At 53.8% G+C, this 19,539-nt stretch overlaps 2 protein-coding genes across 2 annotated transcripts; both read right to left on the minus strand.

Annotated features, from left to right (window-relative positions):
• Window positions 1–2,281: 2,281 nt before the first annotated feature.
• Window positions 2,282–6,538, minus strand: LOC306945197 (SUN domain-containing protein 3-like; the record flags this gene model as incomplete). Its single annotated transcript, XM_079533902.1, has 7 exons — window positions 2,282–2,461; window positions 3,166–3,258; window positions 3,608–3,778; window positions 4,504–4,616; window positions 5,100–5,184; window positions 6,168–6,324; window positions 6,411–6,538. 7 exons carry the CDS (start codon window positions 6,536–6,538, stop codon window positions 2,282–2,284), a joined length of 927 nt encoding a protein of 308 aa, XP_079390028.1.
• Window positions 6,539–11,424: 4,886 nt separating this feature from the next.
• LOC306945198 (SUN domain-containing protein 3-like) lies at window positions 11,425–15,681 on the minus strand (the record flags this gene model as incomplete). Its single annotated transcript, XM_079533903.1, is given in 9 exon segments — window positions 11,425–11,604; window positions 12,309–12,344; window positions 12,346–12,402; window positions 12,752–12,837; window positions 12,840–12,921; window positions 13,647–13,759; window positions 14,243–14,327; window positions 15,311–15,467; window positions 15,554–15,681. Coding segments are annotated over 9 exon segments (924 nt in total).
• Between the last annotated feature and the right edge of the window lie 3,858 nt (window positions 15,682–19,539).

A 19,539-nucleotide genomic window follows, 5' to 3' on the forward strand; every position in this document is an offset into this window, starting at 1 on the left:
ACACCACTCTGGACTGGCCGCCACCTGCACTTAACTCCACTGACCACAGCTCTTTGGGCCCGGCGTTTCACCCAGCAGAGCATACGCCCATCCAAACCATTGGCAGCCGCCTCTCCACAAGAATGTTGTGGGGGAGAGTGCCAAAGGCTTTACTGAAGTCCAGGCAGACCACGTTGACAGCCATACCTTCATTCATAAAGCCATGCTGATTGGGCCTCACCCCCAGCTTACCATTAACTGGTCCGTGAGGCCTCCCGAGATGATCCATTTCATGGCCTTCCCTGGCACCGAGGTGAGACTACAGGTCTGTAGCTATCAGGATCATCTTTCCAGCCCTTCTTGAAGATGGGTGTCACGTTTGCCAGTCCAACGGGACGTTTCCAGTTAGCCAGGACTGCCGAAAGAGGGTGGAGAGTGGCTCGGCAACCACATCCGCCAACTCCCTCAGCACCCTAGGACGCAGTCCATCTGGCCCCACGGACTTGTGAGCACCCAGCTTTCAGACAGAGCAGGTCCCAAACCATCTCATCGTGGATTGTGCAGGGCCTATTCTGTTCCCCATCCCTACTTACCGGCACAAGGGGCTGTGTGCCCAGGGAGTAACTAGTCTTGCTATTAAGGACTGAGGCAAAGAAGGTGTATGGGAGCTGCTGAGTCACAGCCTGAACCACTGATTGATCGCCTGAGGCAAGGACTGACTCAGCCACGGGAGCACGGGTGGAGGCAGTTCAACTGTGTGACCCGGAGGGGTGCAGCCTGGCTCCACCTCTCCCAGACCCCATTTGAGGGCTGACTGCCGCTGGGGAAGGATCTCTTTCCGGAGATCCCTCCCTTTGCAGTTTTCTACTGTGAGCCTAGGGCCACGGCTGAGCGTCTAATTTTTGATTCTCCCTTTCCACCACGATAATCTTTCTAATGATAAAACCCGTATAATACCATCCTAACCACGCCACTCTGCTATCTGTGCGTTTGTAAATCATACAGAACAAGTACCTCAGCCTTATCCTGACCCTTGGTCACCGCGTTGCCCTCAGCATCATCCAGCAGGGGATGGAGACTCTCCCTAGCCTTCCACTCGCTGCTGATGTATTTACAGAAATATTTACTGTTGTCCTTCACCTTAGCGGCCAAGTTCAGTTCTAGCTGGCCTTTGGCTTTTCTAATTTTCTCCCTGCACGGCTTCACTACGTACTCGTAATTGCCATAAGTTGCTTGCCCATTCTTCAAATACCAAAACCTTTACTTTTGTTCCCGAGTTCCAGCCAAAGGTCTCTGTTCAGCCTGACCAGCTTCCTTGCCCGTCAACTTGTCTTCCATGACTCGGTGACGGTCAGCTCCTGCACTTTTAAAACAACTTCCATAAAAGTATGCCCAGCCTTCCCGGGCTCCTGTGCGCTCCAGAACTGCCTCCCAAGGGACCTTCTCAACCACGGTCCAAAGGAGGCCAAGGTCTGCCCTCTGGAAGTCCAAGGGGGCAGCAGTTCCTGCTGACTCCCATCCGTGCTTCAACAGGGATCGGAAAATGCAGTATCTTGGGATCACTTTGCCAACTCCCAACCAGCCGCTCCCTCCCTCCTCCTCCCCAACAGGAGAGCAGGAGAAAAGGGAATGAAAAGGCTTATGGGGCGAGATAGACAATAGGGAGATCTCTTAACAGTTACTCCAACGGACAGAAGAGACTCAACATGGGAAAAGTTGAATGAATTGATGTTATATTTGATGTTAACGTTGTGGCTTTGTGATTTTTGTTGCTGATATTCCACCTCAGAAGATAACGTAAAATAGTGGGAGTTAAAGAGTTAATGTTCTGGTTCCTTGAACTGCCATTCATGGGCATGTGGGGTCCTCGGATGGGAGGGGAGGAGTGGCATTCCCGAGGACCTAGCGCGCAGAGGAAGAAAGGTGGAGCTACTGGCAGGACACCAGCCTCTTCTTCCCACTCTTGGTTTGCCACGGAGAAAAGCACGTGCTTCCCCTGCAGGCTTCTAACATGAGATCTTGTATTTTGGATACTTCCGTCTCTCTCATTTTGTTTGATTTTGTTGGATTCAGTAAATTCAGCTCCTCCTCAGACAGTTGCCGTTGATTTTGTTTTTGTTGTTGGTTGGTTTTTTGTGTTGTCAGACACACGTGTTGTCTCCCTTCCCCCTCTCCTGGAGCGCACGGCCCGCATCATGCCTTGCCTTGTTAGTCACAGAGCCGGGGCCGGATGTGCCGCGCTGTTAGAAGGTAGGGTAATTTTTGTTGCCACTCTCTTTCGTCCCCTGGGTTTGTGCCCCTGTCACGGGCTCAGATCTGGAGACCCCTCCATGAAAGGTAAACCAAGTGGCTTTCCCTTAGCTTCACCGTCAGGGGCTGGATTGCCGTGGAGCCTGAACTGATACACACAGGTGTAGTCCAGGTGGCCCCAGTTGCTCAGCACTCGCAGCTTGATGTAATTGATGAACCCGGAGTGCTCATTCTGCAATGAGAAAAAGAAATGAACTGTGTTTTCCTCTCTCCTCTTTGGCCACTGACAATGCAGGAGTGACATACTCACGCATCATCCTACTTCAGGCTGCCTTGCTAGGTCTTCTGACATGCTGATAAGCTGCCATAGTGCAATCAAGACATTTCTTACCCTGCTCCACCTCTTTGGCCACGTGAGTTTTAAAGAAATAAACAGCTACCAAAAGCTGCAGCAAATACACAGCCAAGTTCTTTGCACTTGCTTTGAGTGTGTGTTCTCGCACAGAAAAACGCAGGGGTCGTAACTCTCGTTGCTTTCTCTAGAATGTCACCCATCAGAATGGCCTCCCTGATGCTGCCCGTTACCGGCAACGACAAAGTCCTTGGAAAGCCACACATCCCCCGTGTGAAAGTAGCCCGCCAACAGTACTGCACCCTACGTGAGGCAGCCGCTTGTGTGCAATTGGAAGCCACCTGGTCATGGCAATTTCTGCTGCAAGTGTAGCTGGAGCTTAGCGGTGCTATAAGCTGAAGCAGCTCTGAAGCTTAAAAGCCAGAAGGAAACAGAAACAGCCCAGCGGTCCGGGCATATGCAGGCAGTATAGAGGCAGCAGCAGAAATGCAAGAGGGCCCCCATACGCCTCAGGCTTGGAAGCTTTTCCCCAGCCAACCGCGGTTCCCCTCTCCCACGCTTCACGTCCCTCTTTGTAACCTTACCTGCAGCTGGAAGGTCTGACTGGGATCCTGGCCTGGCGTGAAGGTGAACTCTCCTAGCAAAGTTCCTTCCTCGTCACCTTCTTCCTGCAGGCCCTACAGGAAGACAGGGGTGGAGAAAACAGAACAGTGGGATGCGCTGCTGGAAGAGGATCACAAAGCCCCACAGGGCTTTCTGAAGCAAAGGTGGTCTAGGACCATCCACTGTGCCAGTTCCCTTTCCCTCTGCCTCTCAAACTACCAACTCGTCCCAAGAGCGGGAAACCTTCTTTGCTGTGCTACCTTGGACAAAAAAGGAACGCTGTGGAAATGGAGCAACTCTGAGGAGCTTGTTACTTGCCCTGTGCAGGAAAGAACCGCACGCAGCAGCCCTCTTGGATCTGCAACCACCCTCCACGTCAAACGCTACGCAAAACTACCACCACAACCCAGAGGAATCACTTACATAGACAGCAAAGTCCTTAGGAGCACTGGAGGTGCTGTCTGCACGGTAGGCCGTTGCTGGAACTCCATGGTTTAACGTAACTGCCGTGGGAAAGATGGCCCTGGGCAACTTGATGAAGACGTGCCCTTGGCTTCCTGGGAAGGTCCAGCAGTTACCTGGCTGATTGTCAGGCTGAAAAGAGAAGAAGAAACAGCGTTCATGTGCAAAAGAGCGTCCTGGCTGAAAATCCTGCTGCAGCATCAGGGGCTCTGCAGGTGTACTGGCCCATCTGCTCTGCTCCAAAGCACAGGCATACGGGCATGGCGGTGAGCTGGGTGCACAACCTGCAGAAGCTCTTGGGCTCCTTCTTTTGTGGGGCAGCTTGCAAAAAATAAAAAAGAGGGACTGCTGTGGCTGAAAGGCACCTGCCCGGGGCAAAGAAGGGCCCACCTGCATGAACCTTTCCTGCAAGGGGAAGCTCCCTCTCATCCAGTCCCACCCCCTTCCCCCGGCACCAGCCAGGGCTCTGACTTGTGCAGGTAGCTCAGGAGCAGTGCCAGGATGGGCTGGCAAACACAACATGGGGCCCTCCTGCAGTGCACGCCCTCCGCGCCCTCTGGGGTTCATTAAGAGCCCCAGCGTTCTCGCAGCCCAGATCTCTCGTGGCACCTTATGGGTTCTCCTTCAGTGCCGGCCAGACAGCTCCACAATGGCTGGGAAGACAAGCAAGCTAGCCTGGCAGAAGCTTCCACAGAGGACCTGGGGCAGTCTGGCAGAAGAAATTCTCTGCCAGGATACACAAGAGGGGAGTAGGTCCTCGCAAGAAGGGGTGAAGACAAGGGTAAAGGCAACCCTCAGCAGGGCGTTTGGCCCCCTCTGCCCCGCACCATTCTTCCTCTGTTTCACATTGTTCTTACCTCAAGAATAATCTCAGGAGGCCTCATATATGGTGTCACCAGCAACGAGTGCCAGAAGGCTTTCCCGCTTCCAATCCAGGAGGGAGAAGTCTTGGAACGAACGATAGCGGCGCCTGCAAATAAAAACACGGGCACAGTGGTCAAGCAAGACCAGGAGGAACCAAGGGCTGCTGACTCTGTTTTCCACACGAACAGCTGCACAGAAATGCCGGCTGCCTTTGCACTGTCCTCTTCAAAAGAGTTTCAAAGGCAGCCATACATCCCCAACAGTGATATTCCCTTCGTTCTCACTTGCCGTATCCCTCTGCAACACAATGCAGGGACTCGCTCAGCTATCCTAAGGGGCCACATAAACTGACAGCCAGCTGAGCAGTCACATGAGAAACAACACCAAGTAGGAGTAGCGCTTTTCAGATGTGCTCCAGCCCGCTGAAGGCTCTCTCAGCAAGCACATTCTCAGGGCACAAGGTGGCCATTCACTCCTCACCCCTTCTCCCCTACCCTGCCGGGTCCCAAATGCCCGTCCTGTCAAACTGGACAAGACGCCCTTTGGAACCACCATCTGTGGTCTGGTTGTTTCTACAGCTTAACGGCACCTGAAGTTTTGCTGGCATAATTACGCATCTGGAATGGGCTTTCTTCCAGCTTCTCCAGGACTTGATTGATCATCTCTTGAACAGCCTGGGAAGGAGGACAAAGGAGAGCGCTCGTCAGAAGGAAAAGAAAAGGGAAAAGAGTTGCCTCCCAGCTCCCCTACAAAGCCTGCCAAAGCAAACTCGGCTGCTCCACTTGGATGTAATTCACGCTGCCTGGGAGTTGCCTGCGAACCTCCAGAGCTCTACTATGACCATCTGGCACGGGAACAGAGAGGCTGCTCACTCCAGCGCACTGGACATGGATGCGGCACAAATGGGCTTTTCCTGTCGAGATGCCCCATGACAGGCAGACTGCGCTGACAGTCCTGCTGGCCAGGAGATGGGGCTCGAGTCAGGCACGAGGCAGGGATTGCCCAGAGGTCACCACAACTGCTGCAGGCCAGCCACACACAGAGAGTTAACTTAAAGCAGAAGACAGAGCTTGCCTACTGCAATGGGGAAGAAAGGCAAAACGCAGAAGGAACTAATGCCAGCCAGGCCTCGGGCTAACATGGCCTTTGAGATTCCCATCACGGGAATCACCGTCAGCTTAGGTTTCGGGCAGACCTGGGGCTGTGCGAGCTCAAGCCACCAAAAGAGACGGTATCCACGGAGCAAGGGCTCTGAAACCAGAACAGCCTTCAGACTGGATGCCCCACGGGGAGGCTGAAACACAGCGTCTCCTGTGCATCTGCACAGGCCCCAGGCACCCAGGGCAGCCAGGCTCAACTCAGGGTGCTGGCTTACAGGTCTTCCAGGGGAACCTGCCACTTCATGCACAGCAGCAGGTGCAGGGAAGGACTGACAGAGAGCAAGAAACAACTAAGGCATCTGAAATTCCCATCAGAGCTCATTCCTTTCCCCCACAAGAGCTCCGGAGCAACAGAGAAAAGGACCGATGGTGATGCACCAGCATTTCTTCCTGCTGGACAAGCCTTTTAGCTGTCTGTGACAGGGAACGCTAGCGAGATATAATGCCACAGTGGGGAAAGAACTCTCTCAGCAGAGCTTTTTGCAATGTCCTCTTACCTCGCCGGTAAAGCCTGGGAGCTCAGTTCTCTTCAGGGCCTTGTGGAGAGCACGCAGGGTGATGTCCTTTGCTCCCCATTGCAGGAAACGAAGCTGCTGCTCGATCTTCTCGAGCTCTTGTTCCACGCTCAGCATTTCCAGATCATCACCCACCAGCCTAGAGACAGCAGGTAATTAATGGAGAGAGCGCACACAGCTGTCTTCTCACAAGCCGTGAGATGTGAGGCAGAGAACGAGCCTCACTCCGCGTGACGACAGGGTAACCGAGGTTTAATAGAGAGTTGACAATACTGGTTGGCAAGCTCCAAGAGCTCCCGACCGAGAAGCTGCTTCCTGGCTTCCTGGCTAACTTTGGGGGAACTAACGGACATGGAGAGATAGCAGCTCGAATGGGGAAGGGGAGAAACTCGGGGCATTGGTCACAGAAGTTGGACTCGGGTAACAAGTGGTCATGGACAAGGGGCAGAGCTCTTGTAAAGAAGAGTCCAGCCAAAGGGAGATTCTTTTCTTACCATGAAGTCATTTTTTCCGATGCCCTTGAGCCTCCAGCAAGACTTCCAACGGAGTAAACACCTGCCAGGAATTCCACAAAGCTCTCAATAAATCATCTCTATAAATGTTCTGCCTTGGGCTGCCCACTCCCCTATCCCTGGGCAGAACAAATTGTTGGAGGCTTCCGAAAGAAGCATCCTCAAATCAGAGCTCTACTGAGACTCACCGAAGGACACCACAGCCACGGTGAACAGCAGCAGGGAAACTGTCATCCAAGCCTTAGGTTGCCTACAAAGAAGGAGAAGCGTGGTGAAGAATGGTGAAGCAGGCCGTATCTGTACAGTGCAGAAGACGACTACGGAGCAACAGATGTTTAAAACTTGGGAAGGAACCATATCCTTACCAGTCCCCACGCCTGCCTTGCCATCGTTTCGCCATTTCTCCGAAGCACAGCGACAAAAGACGCAGCTCAAAGCACAGCGACAAAAGACGCAGCTTGAAGCACAAGCCACAAAAGACGCAGCTCGAAGCACAAGCCACAAAAGATGCAGCTCGAAGCACAAGCCACAAAAGACGCAGCTCGAAGCACAAGCCACAAAAGACGCAGCTCGCAAGGAGTGAGCCAAACCCTGTCCAACAGCTATGCCGCCAGGACCGAGAGTGGCTAAGGGCGGGGACAAGCTGCCTCAGTGCTGAGGGCCCTTTGTGACTTCACAATGGTCAGTGATGTCACCGCAGAACAGGCAGCGCCATGTTTTGAGGGACAGGGAACAAGCTTTGCACCTCCTGCCTGCAGGGGAAAAGATCCTACAAGGTCAAAAAAAACCAAACACCTCCTGCCCAGCAGCCTGCTTGGTAGGATTTTGCTGAAGGGGAACGGGCTGGGAGCTACAAGCCGCCTGCCTTTTTCGGTCCCTGCTTTTGATGCCCTGTACATCAGATGTCTCACTCCGGGTACCCAGACTTTTCCAATGCTTTCCTATATCTGTCTTCCTACTGTCAGCCAGCGCTTCATTACAGCCAGGGCACAAGCAGACGTGAAGGACCACAGATGTTGGTAGAAAGCACCAACAGGAAAAAACTGCACGTAGTTCTCCCTGCTCGTGAGAATTTCCACGCACGTACATGCACGTCAGTTGTTGCCTTTTATAAGATGTCAAGTAAATTATCCCGTGGTCAAAAAAACACCAAAATTCTTCTGATTGCACCAACCTCTAAGGCATTTATTTGTGAGGTGGCTTTTGCTGATCCTCTTTGTATCCTTCCCCGCCACGGAAGGGGCAGAAGAAAAAACCACTTGCACACCCGCTCCACCAACTACCCGCGCAAGTCCTCTGAAGTCTTTTTTCATAGTCCTCATGCTTTTCTTGGTGACTTCATCACTGCCGGCCTGAACTATCAATAAGGGGTAATAATCAGAAGGGCCAATGAGACCAGGAAGTTTCCCAGAAACGTCCCTGACCCACGCCCCAAGGAGGCAGCAGTCCTCCCTACTGGTAGGGTCCAGCTGACAAGCAGGGCCCTCCGCTCCTCTCAGCAGGGAGCTGCCAATGACAGCCACCCTTCTTTCCTTCGGGTGGAGGCAGTCTTGACGCGTGAGGTCGACTGCTTCGCCCGGGACAGCCTCACAAGTGGACCTTCCCCCACACCCTGATCCACCTCTCCCTCGAGTTCCGGGGCCTCACGCCTATTTTGCAGAGGCACCTGGGGAACCGAGCTTGGTCAGGACGGCGCTTGCCTACATTGCCTGGCCGGGACCCATTTCCACTCCTCCTCTTCTATCAAACTGCCTCGCTCCGCTTGGCAACGGCAGGGCAGGGGGCCAACCTCTGCCTGATGAGTATCACCCCCACATCTACCTCTCAGAGGCTTACACCACAAGCCTGCCTCCCACTCACGCTTTCTGATACTCCTGAACCTCTCAACCTCCTCCTGCAGGGCACACTCCACATCCTTCCAGCACTCCGCTCCACACTCTCTACAAGTTTCCTGCCTTTCTTGCGCTGAGGAGCCCGGGACAGGACACGGTACTCCAGATGCGGCCTCACCAGGGCAGGGGAGAAGGGGAGGATCACCTCCCTTGACCTGCTGGCCACGCTCTTTGGAAGGCAACCCAGGATCCCACTGGCCTTCTTGGCCGCCTGAGCACCCTGCTGCCTCATAGTCAGCCGACTGTCCGTCAGTACACCAAGTCCTTTTCCGTCAGGCAGCTTTCCAGCCATCCCTCCCCAAGCCCGTAGGGTTGCCTGGGCCTGTTGTGACCAAAATGCAGGACCCGACACCTGGCCCTACGGAAATTCATAGAGTTTACCGTGGCCCAGCGACCCAGGTCCCTCTGTAGTGCCTTTTCCCCCCTCTGGCAGAGCAACGCTCCCTCCCAACTTGGAGTCATCCGCAAACCCACTGAGGGTGCACTCAATTCCCTCATCAAGATCGTTAATAAAGATGTTAAACAGAAGCGGCCTCAGTACCGAGCCCTGGAGGACACCACTCTGGACTGGCCGCCACCTGCACTTAACTCCACTGACCACAGCTCTTTGGGCCCGGCGTTTCACCCAGCAGAGCATACGCCCATCCAAACCATTGGCAGCCGCCTCTCCACAAGAATGTTGTGGGGGAGAGTGCCAAAGGCTTTACTGAAGTCCAGGCAGACCACGTTGACAGCCATACCTTCATTCATAAAGCCATGCTGATTGGGCCTCACCCCCAGCTTACCATTAACTGGTCCGTGAGGCCTCCCGAGATGATCCATTTCATGGCCTTCCCTGGCACCGAGGTGAGACTACAGGTCTGTAGCTATCAGGATCATCTTTCCAGCCCTTCTTGAAGATGGGTGTCACGTTTGCCAGTCCAACGGGACGTTTCCAGTTAGCCAGGACTGCCGAAAGAGGGTGGAGAGTGGCTCGGCAACCACATCCGCCAACTCCCTCAGCACCCTAGGACGCAGTCCATCTGGCCCCACGGACTTGTGAGCACCCAGCTTTCAGACAGAGCAGGTCCCAAACCATCTCATCGTGGATTGTGCAGGGCCTATTCTGTTCCCCATCCCTACTTACCGGCACAAGGGGCTGTGTGCCCAGGGAGTAACTAGTCTTGCTATTAAGGACTGAGGCAAAGAAGGTGTATGGGAGCTGCTGAGTCACAGCCTGAACCACTGATTGATCGCCTGAGGCAAGGACTGACTCAGCCACGGGAGCACGGGTGGAGGCAGTTCAACTGTGTGACCCGGAGGGGTGCAGCCTGGCTCCACCTCTCCCAGACCCCATTTGAGGGCTGACTGCCGCTGGGGAAGGATCTCTTTCCGGAGATCCCTCCCTTTGCAGTTTTCTACTGTGAGCCTAGGGCCACGGCTGAGCGTCTAATTTTTGATTCTCCCTTTCCACCACGATAATCTTTCTAATGATAAAACCCGTATAATACCATCCTAACCACGCCACTCTGCTATCTGTGCGTTTGTAAATCATACAGAACAAGTACCTCAGCCTTATCCTGACCCTTGGTCACCGCGTTGCCCTCAGCATCATCCAGCAGGGGATGGAGACTCTCCCTAGCCTTCCACTCGCTGCTGATGTATTTACAGAAATATTTACTGTTGTCCTTCACCTTAGCGGCCAAGTTCAGTTCTAGCTGGCCTTTGGCTTTTCTAATTTTCTCCCTGCACGGCTTCACTACGTACTCGTAATTGCCATAAGTTGCTTGCCCATTCTTCAAATACCAAAACCTTTACTTTTGTTCCCGAGTTCCAGCCAAAGGTCTCTGTTCAGCCTGACCAGCTTCCTTGCCCGTCAACTTGTCTTCCATGACTCGGTGACGGTCAGCTCCTGCACTTTTAAAATAACTTCCATAAAAGTATGCCCAGCCTTCCCGGGCTCCTGTGCGCTCCAGAACGGCCTCCCAAGGGACCTTCTCAACCACGGTCCTAAGGAGGCCAAGGTCTGCCCTCTGGAAGTCCAAGGGGGCAGCAGTTCCTGCTGACTCCCATCCGTGCTTCAACAGGGATCGGAAAATGCAGTATCTTGGGATCACTTTGCCAACTCCCAACCAGCCGCTCCCTCCCTCCTCCTCCCCAACAGGAGAGCAGGAGAAAAGGGAATGAAAAGGCTTATGGGGCGAGATAGACAATAGGGAGATCTCTTAACAGTTACTCCAACGGACAGAAGAGACTCAACATGGGAAAAGTTGAATGAATTGATGTTATATTTGATGTTAACGTTGTGGCTTTGTGATTTTTGTTGCTGATATTCCACCTCAGAAGATAACGTAAAATAGTGGGAGTTAAAGAGTTAATGTTCTGGTTCCTTGAACTGCCATTCATGGGCATGTGGGGTCCTCGGATGGGAGGGGAGGAGCGGCATTCCCGAGGACCTAGCGCGCAGAGGAAGAAAGGTGGAGCTACTGGCAGGACACCAGCCTCTTCTTCCCACTCTTGGTTTGCCACGGAGAAAAGCACGTGCTTCCCCTGCAGGCTTCTAACATGAGATCTTGTATTTTGGATACTTCCGTCTCTCTCATTTTGTTTGATTTTGTTGGATTCAGTAAATTCAGCTCCTCCTCAGACAGTTGCCGTTGATTTTGTTTTTGTTGTTGGTTGGTTTTTTGTGTTGTCAGACACACGTGTTGTCTCCCTTCCCCCTCTCCTGGAGCGCACGGCCCGCATCATGCCTTGCCTTGTTAGTCACAGAGCCGGGGCCGGATGTGCCGCGCTGTTAGAAGGTAGGGTAATTTTTGTTGCCACTCTCTTTCGTCCCCTGGGTTTGTGCCCCTGTCACGGGCTCAGATCTGGAGACCCCTCCATGAAAGGTAAACCAAGTGGCTTTCCCTTAGCTTCACCGTCAGGGGCTGGATTGCCGTGGAGCCTGAACTGATACACACAGGTGTAGTCCAGGTGGCCCCAGTTGCTCAGCACTCGCAGCTTGATGTAATTGATGAACCCGGAGTGCTCATTCTGCAATGAGAAAAAGAAATGAACTGTGTTTTCCTCTCTCCTCTTTGGCCACTGACAATGCAGGAGTGACATACTCACGCATCATCCTACTTCAGGCTGCCTTGCTAGGTCTTCTGACATGCTGATAAGCTGCCATAGTGCAATCAAGACATTTCTTACCCTGCTCCACCTCTTTGGCCACGTGAGTTTTAAAGAAATAAACAGCTACCAAAAGCTGCAGCAAATACACAGCCAAGTTCTTTGCACTTGCTTTGAGTGTGTGTTCTCGCACAGAAAAACGCAGGGGTCGTAACTCTCATTGCTTTCTCTAGAATGTCACCCATCAGAATGGCCTCCCTGATGCTGCCCGTTACCGGCAACGACAAAGTCCTTGGAAAGCCACACATCCCCCGTGTGAAAGTAGCCCGCCAACAGTACTGCACCCTACGTGAGGCAGCCGCTTGTGTGCAATTGGAAGCCACCTGGTCATGGCAATTTCTGCTGCAAGTGTAGCTGGAGCTTAGCGGTGCTATAAGCTGAAGCAGCTCTGAAGCTTAAAAGCCAGAAGGAAACAGAAACAGCCCAGCGGTCCGGGCATATGCAGGCAGTATAGAGGCAGCAGCAGAAATGCAAGAGGGCCCCCATACGCCTCAGGCTTGGAAGCTTTTCCCCAGCCAACCGCGGTTCCCCTCTCCCACGCTTCACGTCCCTCTTTGTAACCTTACCTGCAGCTGGAAGGTCTGACTGGGATCCTGGCCTGGCTGTGAAGGTGAACTCTCCTAGCAAAGTTCCTTCCTCGTCACCTTCTTCCTGCAGGCCCTACAGGAAGACAGGGGTGGAGAAAACAGAACAGTGGGATGCGCTGCTGGAAGAGGATCACAAAGCCCCACAGGGCTTTCTGAAGCAAAGGTGGTCTAGGACCATCCACTGTGCCAGTTCCCTTTCCCTCTGCCTCTCAAACTACCAACTCGTCCCAAGAGCGGGAAACCTTCTTTGCTGTGCTACCTTGGACAAAAAAGGAACGCTGTGGAAATGGAGCAACTCTGAGGAGCTTGTTACTTGCCCTGTGCAGGAAAGAACCGCACGCAGCAGCCCTCTTGGATCTGCAACCACCCTCCACGTCAAACGCTACGCAAAACTACCACCACAACCCAGAGGAATCACTTACATAGACAGCAAAGTCCTTAGGAGCACTGGAGGTGCTGTCTGCACGGTAGGCCGTTGCTGGAACTCCATGGTTTAACGTAACTGCCGTGGAAAGATGGCCCTGGGCAACTTGATGAAGACGTGCCCTTGGCTTCCTGGGAAGGTCCAGCAGTTACCTGGCTGATTGTCAGGCTGAAAAGAGAAGAAGAAACAGCGTTCATGTGCAAAAGAGCGTCCTGGCTGAAAATCCTGCTGCAGCATCAGGGGCTCTGCAGGTGTACTGGCCCATCTGCTCTGCTCCAAAGCACAGGCATACGGGCATGGCGGTGAGCTGGGTGCACAACCTGCAGAAGCTCTTGGGCTCCTTCTTTTGTGGGGCAGCTTGCAAAAAATAAAAAAGAGGGACTGCTGTGGCTGAAAGGCACCTGCCCGGGGCAAAGAAGGGCCCACCTGCATGAACCTTTCCTGCAAGGGGAAGCTCCCTCTCATCCAGTCCCACCCCCTTCCCCCGGCACCAGCCAGGGCTCTGACTTGTGCAGGTAGCTCAGGAGCAGTGCCAGGATGGGCTGGCAAACACAACATGGGGCCCTCCTGCAGTGCACGCCCTCCGCGCCCTCTGGGGTTCATTAAGAGCCCCAGCGTTCTCGCAGCCCAGATCTCTCGTGGCACCTTATGGGTTCTCCTTCAGTGCCGGCCAGACAGCTCCACAATGGCTGGGAAGACAAGCAAGCTAGCCTGGCAGAAGCTTCCACAGAGGACCTGGGGCAGTCTGGCAGAAGAAATTCTCTGCCAGGATACACAAGAGGGGAGTAGGTCCTCGCAAGAAGGGGTGAAGACAAGGGTAAAGGCAACCCTCAGCAGGGCGTTTGGCCCCCTCTGCCCCGCACCATTCTTCCTCTGTTTCACATTGTTCTTACCTCAAGAATAATCTCAGGAGGCCTCATATATGGTGTCACCAGCAACGAGTGCCAGAAGGCTTTCCCGCTTCCAATCCAGGAGGGAGAAGTCTTGGAACGAACGATAGCGGCGCCTGCAAATAAAAACACGGGCACAGTGGTCAAGCAAGACCAGGAGGAACCAAGGGCTGCTGACTCTGTTTTCCACACGAACAGCTGCACAGAAATGCCGGCTGCCTTTGCACTGTCCTCTTCAAAAGAGTTTCAAAGGCAGCCATACATCCCCAACAGTGATATTCCCTTCGTTCTCACTTGCCGTATCCCTCTGCAACACAATGCAGGGACTCGCTCAGCTATCCTAAGGGGCCACATAAACTGACAGCCAGCTGAGCAGTCACATGAGAAACAACACCAAGTAGGAGTAGCGCTTTTCAGATGTGCTCCAGCCCGCTGAAGGCTCTCTCAGCAAGCACATTCTCAGGGCACAAGGTGGCCATTCACTCCTCACCCCTTCTCCCCTACCCTGCCGGGTCCCAAATGCCCGTCCTGTCAAACTGGACAAGACGCCCTTTGGAACCACCATCTGTGGTCTGGTTGTTTCTACAGCTTAACGGCACCTGAAGTTTTGCTGGCATAATTACGCATCTGGAATGGGCTTTCTTCCAGCTTCTCCAGGACTTGATTGATCATCTCTTGAACAGCCTGGGAAGGAGGACAAAGGAGAGCGCTCGTCAGAAGGAAAAGAAAAGGGAAAAGAGTTGCCTCCCAGCTCCCCTACAAAGCCTGCCAAAGCAAACTCGGCTGCTCCACTTGGATGTAATTCACGCTGCCTGGGAGTTGCCTGCGAACCTCCAGAGCTCTACTATGACCATCTGGCACGGGAACAGAGAGGCTGCTCACTCCAGCGCACTGGACATGGATGCGGCACAAATGGGCTTTTCCTGTCGAGATGCCCCATGACAGGCAGGCTGCGCTGACAGTCCTGCTGGCCAGGAGATGGGGCTCGAGTCAGGCACGAGGCAGGGATTGCCCAGAGGTCACCACAACTGCTGCAGGCCAGCCACACACAGAGAGTTAACTTAAAGCAGAAGACAGAGCTTGCCTACTGCAATGGGGAAGAAAGGCAAAACACAGAAGGAACTAATGCCAGCCAGGCCTCGGGCTAACATGGCCTTTGAGATTCCCATCACGGGAATCACCGTCAGCTTAGGTTTCGGGCAGACCTGGGGCCGTGCGAGCTCAAGCCACCAAAAGAGACGGTATCCACGGAGCAAGGGCTCTGAAACCAGAACAGCCTTCAGACTGGATGCCCCACGGGGAGGCTGAAACACAGCGTCTCCTGTGCATCTGCACAGGCCCCAGGCACCCAGGGCAGCCAGGCTCAACTCAGGGTGCTGGCTTACAGGTCTTCCAGGGGAACCTGCCACTTCATGCACAGCAGCAGGTGCAGGGAAGGACTGACAGAGAGCAAGAAACAACTAAGGCATCTGAAATTCCCATCAGAGCTCATTCCTTTCCCCCACAAGAGCTCCGGAGCAACAGAGAAAAGGACCGATGGTGATGCACCAGCATTTCTTCCTGCTGGACAAGCCTTTTAGCTGTCTGTGACAGGGAACGCTAGCGAGATATAATGCCACAGTGGGGAAAGAACTCTCTCAGCAGAGCTTTTTGCAATGTCCTCTTACCTCGCCGGTAAAGCCTGGGAGCTCAGTTCTCTTCAGGGCCTTGTGGAGAGCACGCAGGGTGATGTCCTTTGCTCCCCATTGCAGGAAACGAAGCTGCTGCTCGATCTTCTCGAGCTCTTGTTCCACGCTCAGCATTTCCAGATCATCACCCACCAGCCTAGAGACAGCAGGTAATTAATGGAGAGAGCGCACACAGCTGTCTTCTCACAAGCCGTGAGATGTGAGGCAGAGAACGAGCCTCACTCCGCGTGACGACAGGGTAACCGAGGTTTAATAGAGAGTTGACAATACTGGTTGGCAAGCTCCAAGAGCTCCCGACCGAGAAGCTGCTTCCTGGCTTCCTGGCTAACTTTGGGGGAACTAACGGACATGGAGAGATAGCAGCTCGAATGGGGAAGGGGAGAAACTCGGGGCATTGGTCACAGAAGTTGGACTCGGGTAACAAGTGGTCATGGACAAGGGGCAGAGCTCTTGTAAAGAAGAGTCCAGCCAAAGGGAGATTCTTTTCTTACCATGAAGTCATTTTTTCCGATGCCCTTGAGCCTCCAGCAAGACTTCCAACGGAGTAAACACCTGCCAGGAATTCCACAAAGCTCTCAATAAATCATCTCTATAAATGTTCTGCCTTGGGCTGCCCACTCCCCTATCCCTGGGCAGAACAAATTGTTGGAGGCTTCCGAAAGAAGCATCCTCAAATCAGAGCTCTACTGAGACTCACCGAAGGACACCACAGCCACGGTGAACAGCAGCAGGGAAACTGTCATCCAAGCCTTAGGTTGCCTACAAAGAAGGAGAAGCGTGGTGAAGAATGGTGAAGCAGGCCGTATCTGTACAGTGCAGAAGACGACTACGGAGCAACAGATGTTTAAAACTTGGGAAGGAACCATATCCTTACCAGTCCCCACGCCTGCCTTGCCATCGTTTCGCCATTTCTCCGAAGCACAGCGACAAAAGACGCAGCTCAAAGCACAGCGACAAAAGACGCAGCTTGAAGCACAAGCCACAAAAGACGCAGCTCGAAGCACAAGCCACAAAAGACGCAGCTCGCAAGGAGTGAGCCAAACCCTGTCCAACAGCTATGCCGCCAGGACCGAGAGTGGCTAAGGGCGGGGACAAGCTGCCTCAGTGCTGAGGGCCCTTTGTGACTTCACAATGGTCAGTGATGTCACCGCAGAACAGGCAGCGCCATGTTTTGAGGGACAGGGAACAAGCTTTGCACCTCCTGCCTGCAGGGGAAAAGATCCTACAAGGTCAAAAAAAACCAAACACCTCCTGCCCAGCAGCCTGCTTGGTAGGATTTTGCTGAAGGGGAACGGGCTGGGAGCTACAAGCCGCCTGCCTTTTTCGGTCCCTGCTTTTGATGCCCTGTACATCAGATGTCTCACTCCGGGTACCCAGACTTTTCCAATGCTTTCCTATATCTGTCTTCCTACTGTCAGCCAGCGCTTCATTACAGCCAGGGCACAAGCAGACGTGAAGGACCACAGATGTTGGTAGAAAGCACCAACAGGAAAAAACTGCACGTAGTTCTCCCTGCTCGTGAGAATTTCCACGCACGTACATGCACGTCAGTTGTTGCCTTTTATAAGATGTCAAGTAAATTATCCCGTGGTCAAAAAAACACCAAAATTCTTCTGATTGCACCAACCTCTAAGGCATTTATTTGTGAGGTGGCTTTTGCTGATCCTCTTTGTATCCTTCCCCGCCACGGAAGGGGCAGAAGAAAAAACCACTTGCACACCCGCTCCACCAACTACCCGCGCAAGTCCTCTGAAGTCTTTTTTCATAGTCCTCATGCTTTTCTTGGTGACTTCATCACTGCCGGCCTGAACTATCAATAAGGGGTAATAATCAGAAGGGCCAATGAGACCAGGAAGTTTCCCAGAAACGTCCCTGACCCACGCCCCAAGGAGGCAGCAGTCCTCCCTACTGGTAGGGTCCAGCTGACAAGCAGGGCCCTCCGCTCCTCTCAGCAGGGAGCTGCCAATGACAGCCACCCTTCTTTCCTTCGGGTGGAGGCAGTCTTGACGCGTGAGGTCGACTGCTTCGCCCGGGACAGCCTCACAAGTGGACCTTCCCCCACACCCTGATCCACCTCTCCCTCGAGTTCCGGGGCCTCACGCCTATTTTGCAGAGGCACCTGGGGAACCGAGCTTGGTCAGGACGGCGCTTGCCTACATTGCCTGGCCGGGACCCATTTCCACTCCTCCTCTTCTATCAAACTGCCTCGCTCCGCTTGGCAACGGCAGGGCAGGGGGCCAACCTCTGCCTGATGAGTATCACCCCCACATCTACCTCTCAGAGGCTTACACCACAAGCCTGCCTCCCACTCACGCTTTCTGATACTCCTGAACCTCTCAACCTCCTCCTGCAGGGCACACTCCACATCCTTCCAGCACTCCGCTCCACACTCTCTACAAGTTTCCTGCCTTTCTTGCGCTGAGGAGCCCGGGACAGGACACGGTACTCCAGATGCGGCCTCACCAGGGCAGGGGAGAAGGGGAGGATCACCTCCCTTGACCTGCTGGCCACGCTCTTTGGAAGGCAACCCAGGATCCCACTGGCCTTCTTGGCCGCCTGAGCACCCTGCTGCCTCATAGTCAGCCGACTGTCCGTCAGTACACCAAGTCCTTTTCCGTCAGGCAGCTTTCCAGCCATCCCTCCCCAAGCCCGTAGGGTTGCCTGGGCCTGTTGTGACCAAAATGCAGGACCCGACACCTGGCCCTACGGAAATTCATAGAGTTTACCGTGGCCCAGCGACCCAGGTCCCTCTGTAGTGCCTTTTCCCCCCTCTGGCAGAGCAACGCTCCCTCCCAACTTGGAGTCATCCGCAAACCCACTGAGGGTGCACTCAATTCCCTCATCAAGATCGTTAATAAAGATGTTAAACAGAAGCGGCCTCAGTACCGAGCCCTGGAGGACACCACTCTGGACTGGCCGCCACCTGCACTTAACTCCACTGACCACAGCTCTTTGGGCCCGGCGTTTCACCCAGCAGAGCACACGCCCATCCAAACCATTGGCAGCCGCCTCTCCACAAGAATGTTGTGGGGGAGAGTGCCAAAGGCTTTACTGAAGTCCAGGCAGACCACGTTGACAGCCATACCTTCATTCATAAAGCCATGCTGATTGGGCCTCACCCCCAGCTTACCATTAACTGGTCCGCGAGGCCTCCCGAGATGATCCATTTCATGGCCTTCCCTGGCACCGAGGTGAGACTACAGGTCTGTAGCTATCAGGATCATCTTTCCAGCCCTTCTTGAAGATGGGTGTCACGTTTGCCAGTCCAACGGGACGTTTCCAGTTAGCCAGGACTGCCGAAAGAGGGTGGAGAGTGGCTCGGCAACCACATCCGCCAACTCCCTCAGCACCCTAGGACGCAGTCCATCTGGCCCCACGGACTTGTGAGCACCCAGCTTTCAGACAGAGCAGGTCCCAAACCATCTCATCGTGGATTGTGCAGGGCCTATTCTGTTCCCCATCCCTACTTACCGGCACAAGGGGCTGTGTGCCCAGGGAGTAACTAGTCTTGCTATTAAGGACTGAGGCAAAGAAGGTGTATGGGAGCTGCTGAGTCACAGCCTGAACCACTGATTGATCGCCTGAGGCAAGGACTGACTCAGCCACGGGAGCACGGGTGGAGGCAGTTCAACTGTGTGACCCGGAGGGGTGCAGCCTGGCTCCACCTCTCCCAGACCCCATTTGAGGGCTGACTGCCGCTGGGGAAGGATCTCTTTCCGGAGATCCCTCCCTTTGCAGTTTTCTACTGTGAGCCTAGGGCCACGGCTGAGCGTCTAATTTTTGATTCTCCCTTTCCACCACGATAATCCTTCTAATGATAAAACCCGTATAATACCATCCTAACCACGCCACTCTGCTATCTGTGCGTTTGTAAATCATACAGAACAAGTACCTCAGCCTTATCCTGACCCTTGGTCACCGCGTTGCCCTCAGCATCATCCAGCAGGGGATGGAGACTCTCCCTAGCCTTCCACTCGCTGCTGATGTATTTACAGAAATATTTACTGTTGTCCTTCACCTTAGCGGCCAAGTTCAGTTCTAGCTGGCCTTTGGCTTTTCTAATTTTCTCCCTGCACGGCTTCACTACGTACTCGTAATTGCCATAAGTTGCTTGCCCATTCTTCAAATACCAAAACCTTTACTTTTGTTCCCGAGTTCCAGCCAAAGGTCTCTGTTCAGCCTGACCAGCTTCCTTGCCCGTCAACTTG

This window comes from Tetrao urogallus, assembly GCF_951394365.1.
Source record: "Tetrao urogallus genome assembly, chromosome: 3".
In the NCBI taxonomy this organism is placed as follows: domain Eukaryota; kingdom Metazoa; phylum Chordata; class Aves; order Galliformes; family Phasianidae; genus Tetrao; species Tetrao urogallus.